Source organism: Microtus pennsylvanicus, chromosome 3 (assembly GCF_037038515.1).
Source record: "Microtus pennsylvanicus isolate mMicPen1 chromosome 3, mMicPen1.hap1, whole genome shotgun sequence".
Lineage (NCBI taxonomy): Eukaryota > Metazoa > Chordata > Mammalia > Rodentia > Cricetidae > Microtus > Microtus pennsylvanicus.
In genome coordinates, this window is record NC_134581.1 from 110,065,399 (window position 1) to 110,073,329 (window position 7,931).

General features: G+C 45.6%; 1 protein-coding gene across 3 annotated transcripts in view; it reads right to left on the reverse strand.

Moving 5' to 3' along the window:
• Positions 1-7,171, reverse strand: part of Trpc6 (transient receptor potential cation channel subfamily C member 6) — a 121,674-nt gene extending 114,503 nt beyond the window's left edge. Inside the window, exons 1-2 of one of the 3 annotated variants that reach the window (XM_075966837.1) lie at positions 7,091-7,171; positions 6,520-6,732 (exon numbers count right to left, since the gene is read on the reverse strand). In XM_075966837.1, the coding sequence (XP_075822952.1) occupies positions 6,520-6,686 (167 nt within the window). In that variant the 5' untranslated portion in view covers positions 6,687-6,732; positions 7,091-7,171. Of the gene's footprint in view, positions 1-6,519; positions 7,019-7,090 lie in introns of those variants that run through there. The other 2 variants (XM_075966838.1, XM_075966839.1) reach the window with 2 other exon arrangements.
• Between the last annotated feature and the right edge of the window lie 760 nt (positions 7,172-7,931).

Consider the following 7,931-nt stretch of genomic DNA (forward strand, 5'->3'; position numbering starts at 1 on the left):
GGTGGGCATCACTTGCCCTGACCCTGTGCTGATGGGCATCTTTTGCCTTGACTCTGTGCTGGTGGGCATCTTTTGCCTTGACTCTGTGCTGGTAGGCATCATTTGCCCTGACTCTGTTCTTGGGGGCATCATTTGCCCTGATTCTGCTGGTGGCATTTATTTTTTTTAGCCTAACTGCTTAGTATTATGAGAGTATTGGTTTCATTCAAGACATTTCTCAATTTTAGTTCTCTGCCTCATTTGTAGCTAAGACCTTTCCCACACTGCGTTCTTTCTAGCATCTTTATTCTTGACACATAGCAATCACTTATAATTTTGAGCAATTTAAATAATGTTATTGTTTTGTTTCATGGTACTTTTGATCAAATCCAGGACTTTAGGGATGTAGGTGAGCATCTTACCCCAGCCGCCAAATTACTAAAGGTTTCAAATACATTATTATGATGCACTGGCTACCACAGGGTATTTTTCACATTTATTTTTGGAAGGTTCATGTACTCCACAGCACACATACAGAAGTCAGAGGACATCTTTCCAGAGGCAGCTCTCCCCTCTCACAACATGGATCCTGGAGCTCAAACTCAGTAGGCAGCAAGTGCCCTTACCTACCCACTGAGCCTCTATACCCTGTGCTACAATAAGTTTTTATTGTTGCTTTAGACTTACTTTATTGGAATGCCTATAGCTTTAGTTTGTTGTACCTTGTCATTTTTCACAATCTGAACAGTAATAAGTAACAATTCAATAGTTTATAACTCAGTGATTAATGGAACTAAACCGACTAATCTCTACTGGTTTGCAAACCCTTTACATATGTGCAGATGCCTGAGATTCTCCCTCAGGTTCAGAGTCACAGACTAGAGAAACTTCTTTAATAAAAGAATTCTTGGCTTCTTGTCAGGACATGGGACTTTCTTGTTATTCATCCCTGAAAATAGATTACAATAGAATATACCATCTGCTTTCTAACTGAAAGTTAGAAAATAAGGCGCCATGGATCCTTCTTTCAAAAGTGCCATCTTTAAGATAATAACCCTTCACTTACCAAGGTTCGAGAATCTGCAATTGTCTTCCCCAAGATAATTTCCCACAATCCTCAGCAGGAAAGACTCCAAAACTATGTGTATAAACTATGTGGAATCTTACAGGGAAATCTCAGTGATTTGAGAAAATCTTGCACCTAAAGTGTACCAGTGATTGCCACAATTACACCAGTACACATTCCACTCTGAAAAAAAAAACTCCCATCCCAAGTTTAAAAGTCCATGAAGTGTTCATTTCTACCCTGTACCAAGGGAAGGCAATTTTTTAAAGCATTTTCTCCTGAATCACTTTTATTCAACTGTAAAATCTAAAAACTTTGTCAGAGAAGACACTGGATGAAAAATAACCCTGACCTCCATGGGAAATGATAAATTCGAGGAGAAAATCTTTAATTCTGGAGTGTGGTTTACTCTCAACATGACTCAGCGAGTGTCACCCATCAGGACCTGAGCCCATCACCAGATTTCTCTGCATCTGTTTCTTACCTATTCTCATGTAGTCTGAGATTCCTGCACCGAAGGAGAAAACACTTTTTCTCTAAGTAGTGTATGTCTGGAGTTCTCCAAATATATAATCGTTGAATACATAAGTTTTTATAAATTACAATACATAGTAGTAACTCAAAGGCCTTCATGATCTAGACAGTAAATTACATTTGAAGGCATTATGAAAAGTGTTCAAATAACTTGGAGTTCTTTATGTAATCTCACTGCTAATAATATAACCACAGATTTTAAAAGCAAATCACTTTCCTTAAGACAAAGAAATCAATTATAATAGATTGTAGAATAAGAACATTTAGTTAATGAGATCATCTAATTTTTTGAAGATGCAGATAGTTATCAAATCACTTAATTTAGCCAACAGGAAATGTTACTAAATAGCATTAGAGCTTGGTGAAAGTCAAGGCAAAGTCTCCCTATGCTGCCCAGACTGGCCTCAAACTCGAAGCCTTGAAGTAGATAAGGTTATACATGGGCGTCACCTACCTGCCATGGTGACGCCCAGACGTGTGGCTAACTAAACCCACTTAAAAAACCTGAGAAGGCTTAAAAATAAGGGAGAGAGTTTAACACAGATTTTTACTGTTTGTTGGTGGCGTGCTGTAGAGAGATTTCCTGATTCAGCAACAGCAGCAGAAAAAACGCTGTGTCATTTCAAAGCGTGGCTTCCTGGGGCTATGCCGCCAGTGCAAACTCTGGCTTTATGTTGTGTTCCCGCTTGGGATCGGAAGGAGAGTGCTCTGAGACCGTGACGATGACTCAGAGCTCCCCGCCTGCTCCTGGGCAGAAGGCAGAATCAGGCTTAGGCAGGCGGAAGAGCATGGCGGATTCCTGCCGCCATACAGAGATGTGTTTTCAGACTGCGCAGTCCTCTGCATGTCAGATTTGGATGTAACTTGGATGAAAAGAATTTCTGTGCTGCACGCTCAGTCTCAGAATTAAAGTGCTGAGTGCCGCCTCTATCTGGTAGCCCCGAGAGGCTTCCTGACTCAGCTTCAGCTGCAAAGCCTGCAGCTCATTAAGAGGTCCTGCCAGGAAACACTTAAACAGTGTTGACGAAAAGCTGAATGCATGCTTTTCGGTTTTCAGCCGTAGCAGGAAAAAGCTGCGCCATTTAAAAATGCCGGCTTTCTGGGCCATCCTGCCAGGGCAAACTCTGACTGTTTGAGGCAGGAGGGCCGGCTACAGAGAGAGGACTTGAGTGTTGTCTGTTGTAGCTCGCTGGCTGGCAGGGACCTTGAAATGCTATAAACATGGCTGCAGCCTGTATATCCGCCACGAGGCTGGAAAGCTAAGAAATGGACTGGATCTAGCTGGCAAAGCCACGCCTTTAGTCCTACTGATATTGCTTGGTAAATTAAAGGCTCTTGTGGTCAGAAAAAGAGAGATATACAGTAAAGAGAGATTCAAAGACAGAGAAAATTTCTGAATGGTTTACTGTGTGTTAAAAATATATGCAAGCTAAAAGTTAAAGTTCTTAAAGCAAAAAACAAAAAAAGGAAGAGAGTTGTTGTGTGTCTTAGTACACACCTTTAATCCCAACACTTGGGAGGCAGAGGGAGATAGACCTCCGTGACTTCAAGGTGTGGTAGCACACGCCTTTAATCCCAGTGCCTAGAAGGCAGAGACGAACAGATATCTGTGAGTTCAAGGTGTAGTAGCAAACACCTTTAATCCCAATGCCTGGGAGGCAGAGACAGGCGGATCTCTGAGAGTTCAAAGACAGCCTGGTCCACAGATGTAAGCTCAAAAAGCAAAAAGTTAACTTAGGAATGTCTCAGCTTAGATTCTTAAGCGCCTAATGATTTAAAGGCGCAAATCAAAAGTGCTCCTGGATAGTAAAAAATTGCAGATTCACAATAGGACAGATTCAGACCACTGAATGAGTCACACTGTTGGATGAATGTACGTAGGCTTGGAAGAGAGAAGAAAAATAATATAGAGAATAAAGTTAATGGTTTTTAAAAAAAAGGTAAAGTCTTTAAAGAGACAGAGTACAGATAATTAAGAGATTAAAAGAAATAAAGAAATATAAGCCGCGTAAAGATGGAAAATTCACAAAGAGTCTGGATTATGTACATTGTGTTTTCTTTAAAATTTTTGACTGTGAAGGAGCTAAGTACAGAGAGACATTTCATTATATGGGCTGCCAAGTGGAACCAGAACGGATATCATGAGGGTATGATTTCAGAATTTGGATCTAAGGATATGATACTTTGGAAAAGAGATTCTTCTTTTGTTTTCACAGAGGATGAGACTCTATGGATTTCTTCTATTCCGATTTGGTATGATGGACCACGTCCTCCTGAAGGGTTGCTGTGAACATCTTCAGAAAATTGCCTTGCTCAACTGCCAACTGAGATAAACCTGGCACACAGGTTACACCCTAAATAATCTGATTAACGACGCCCCCATTCAGCAGGAAGCAGTTTGGAGAGAAAAAACTGCGCCCATGTTCCCAAATATGGTTTATAAACGTTCTTTTACATTTAAAGGGGGAAATGATATAGGTATGAATAATTTGCATTGATAGAGATTTAAGGTCAATTTTGTTATATGTATAAATGTTTCTGATGTAACTTTTATTTATAACTGTTTTGTTATATGTAATTTTGCTATGTTAAAGTTAAAGCCTTTTTTTTGTTTAAACAGAAAAAGGGGAAGTGATGTGGGAGTGTCATATATCAATCTGTTGATTTCATTGTTTAAGCAATAAAGAAACTGCTAGGCCCATTTGATAGGCCCACCCTTAGGTGGGTGGAGTAAACAGAAGGGAAGGCTGGGAGGAAGAGGAAGTGAGGTCAGACTCTACAGCTCTCCTCTCTGGAGCAGACACTTCAGAGAGACGCCATGCTACCTGCTCCAGGGAAGACGCACACCATGCCCCAGCTCCGACCCAGGATGGACTTAGGCTAGAATCTTCCCGGTAAGCGCACCTAGGGGCGCTACACAGATGATTAGAAATGGGCCAGAGCAGTGTTTAAAAGAATACAGTGTCCGTGTAATTATTTCGGGGCATAAGCTAGCCGAGCCGGTGGCTGGGGTGTTGGGGGACGCAGCCCCGCCGCCGCTCCCTATTACTACACCATGGCTTCAAAGCAAATTTACAAACAGCTATGTTCAAAATGCTAGCATTTTATATCATTACTTTATCTTGCCATTTATCTTCTTGCTTTTAGTGTGTACTCTGTCAACAAGCCAACACAACATCTCCACAGACTTAGAAATGCAGGTTTTCCAGCTGCACCTAAGACCCAGGAAACTGAAGTCTTAGCAAAACCTCTGGGTGGCATATGCCCATCAAACTGTGAGAAGTCTGGGTCTGCCATAGGAGACAGAGCTTTTCTGGGCTGGGAGACGGGCCTACTGCACAGGCATGAGAACCCTAGTTCAGACCCCAGCACCCAGGTAAGCACTTGGTTCAGGGGTGTATGTCTGCCAGTCTAAGTAAAAAGGGTGAACCCCAGGGTCAGTGAGATACCCTGTCCCCAAAATGTAATGTGCAGAACTGTAAAGGAGGACATTCCGTGTCAATCCCTGGTCTCTACACACCACCGCGGGCAAGCACACACACACACACACACACACACACACAAACACGAGCACACAGACATATACCGCCCCTGCACACACAGACGGAGGGAGGCAAAGGGAGAGGGCAGGGGGAGAGAGAGATTTATAATTGGGCAGCAAATATAGCATTGAATGAAATGTCCTAAAATTAGCTGTTGACGATGACTACAAAACATAATAACTACTACATGTGCAATGCTGCACTGTACAACCTAAGAGGCGAATTTTACATTGCCCGAATTGTATCTTAATTTTTCAGACATGGAAAGAGGGTGGGTTATTATAGACGCTTTCGGCCTGCACAGCGCAGATGAATGGAACCACTTCCAACTTTTTTTTTCCATCCTGAAGAAAAATGTAGATGCCCCATTTCCTGGGGCTCAGTTCTCACCAGGAAAGCAAACCACAAAAGGCCCTGTTCACTGCCCAAAAACCAATCTGTCTGTCACGAGGGTCCCTCAGTCCCTGCTGAAGGGATAGAACCCTCCCTCCACTAGAAGGGGCCAAGCTGAGAAAGGCTTCCCAGAAAACAGCCTGCGAAGACTGTGACAGGCCAGGAAACCTGGGTACTCAGTCAAGCAAAGATTAATCAAAGGTGCAAAGAGCCTGGAATACTATCTGCCTGCTGCACATGCGGTCAAAGTCCGGGGTGGGGGAGGAAGAGGGGAAAGGAGGGGGAGTGGAGACTTTGTTTCTTTGTTTCTCCGCTCTCTTGTCTGCCTTCTGTCCCTTACCACCACCCCTGTCACCAACCTGCAATTTGGGTTTTGTTGTTGGTTGCTGTTTTTAAACTGGCTTTTAAGAAACCATTAGTAAGGAGCTCATCCTTATTATTCTTCTGACTCCTAACAGGCTCACTGTTGTCCTGCCAAGGATACAAAAACCTGAACGGGTCTATTTCCCGGTCTTAATCTCAACTCCAGGGTAAGAAAGAAGTCTGGCCTCAGAACTTCGCTACTTGCTTTTTGCCTAAGTAACCTGAAGCAAGACCAGAGGATAAGGCATTGCTGGAGAGTGCACTAGCGAGTTCCTTCCGCAAAGTGCATTCAAAGACCCTGAGTGTTCAGTTCATCTCTCCCACAAAGACTGAAGGAGCAAAACTGGAACCCGTTCTGGTTGTAGATCGTGCCTGTTGACCAGTGCTACAGGGTGGCAGGGACTGTAAAACCTGACCAAACATAGGGTCCCCTGTGGTGACCTGGCATCCCACCACAGGTGGTGGGGCGGGAACCTGGCGGGCTCACTCTAAGGGTGAGCGCACCCCTTAAGTGCCATCAGCATCCAGCCCAGTCCCACAGGAGCGCACGTCCTTGGCTGTCTGGATGTCTGGAGAGACATCGCTGGTGGGACACGCGCGGTACCCACTTGTGCAGCCCATGTCGCCCGCACCCGCACTTACTAGCTGGGGTAGTAGCCATAGGGTGGCAGCGGGAGCTGCGGGCAGCCGTTGTCTCCCAGCTCGTCCATCAGCAGATAGTCCTGGCTCTCGTTGCGCCGCGCACCGGCTCCAGGGGCTACCAGCGGAGACCCGCCCCTCCGGGCCACGAACCCGGGGCTCTGGCTCATGGCACAGCGCCCAGCCGGCCTGCACAGGGCTCCCGCAGATGGGGACCTGGGGAGAAGGGGCCGCGTCACCTACCGAACTGGCCCAGAGCAAGGCGCTGCCCGGGAAAGGAAGATGAGGAAAGGGATGCAGAAGCCGGGCTGGCTGGGCTCTGCCAGTGGCTTCCCTGCCCGCCAGGGTAGAAGTCACTTCTTAGGGGGTTGGGGGCAACCGTCAAGGGAACCTTGACCTGAGAGCATCTGGACCGGTCCAACAGGCGGCCGGGGCTCCCAGGCAGAGGGCACAGGCGGGGCCTCTGTGGCAGCCGCCAGGGAGAGCAGTGAAGAGTTACTATGTCAACCGCGACTCTCCCTCCAGCCCTCGCCTCCCGCCTTCTTCCCCCCACATCCTCCGTCACGATCCCCACCTTTAAAGGGATCGAAAGAACGGTCCAGAAATCCGCGGACCCCTGTCTGGAAGCCACAGCTAACAGGGCCAGAATAAACCTAAACTAGGCGGAGCCAGGGCACTCTTTATTTGGGGTTGGGAGGGCTAACTGCTCCCAAAGTAGGTTTGTTAAGTAACGCCAAGGGAGGGCTTTCTAGGAAGTTTCTTTTAAGTAACACTCAAAAGACAGGCTCCTCTCCTTCTTCCACACTGCCTTCATTTTCTTGGGATGTTTTTCCCGTTCCCAATCTCCGAAGTAATTTGGACTCCGCTTTGAAATGAAGAATCATCTGCGTTCTCACCGCCAAATGTTCTGAGAAAATCAGCAACAAAATGGGCATTTTCGGGTGGTGCCTGTTTGTTTGAGGGAAAAACCTCCCTCCGTAATTCGAGTGCCGGAATTGTTGCTCTGACTGGTGTGTTTTCTCCAACGTCCTAGCTGCTTTTAAGGCTTGGTTTAAAACTCTGATTAATTGGAATACATTTGACAAGTTAAAACCTTCTGAACAGGAACGTATAGGAATTCTCTCAGTAGTTAAAGTGCTGGAGGCAAAAGTGTGGGAACATGAATTGGGGTCTCCATAGAGAAGGACATTTCTAACTCCAGCGCTGGGGAAGAATAAAAGGGTCGCTGAGGCTCGCTGATCCGCTAATCTAGCCAAAATACAAGCTCCAGTATTGTCTCAAAACATCAGATAAAGAGTTCGCAAAGACAATTTAACTGACCTCTGACATCCACATGGCATCCAGAGCTTCCCTGTGCCTGAACACACACACACACACACACACACACACACAGAGAGAGAGAGAGAGAGAGAGAG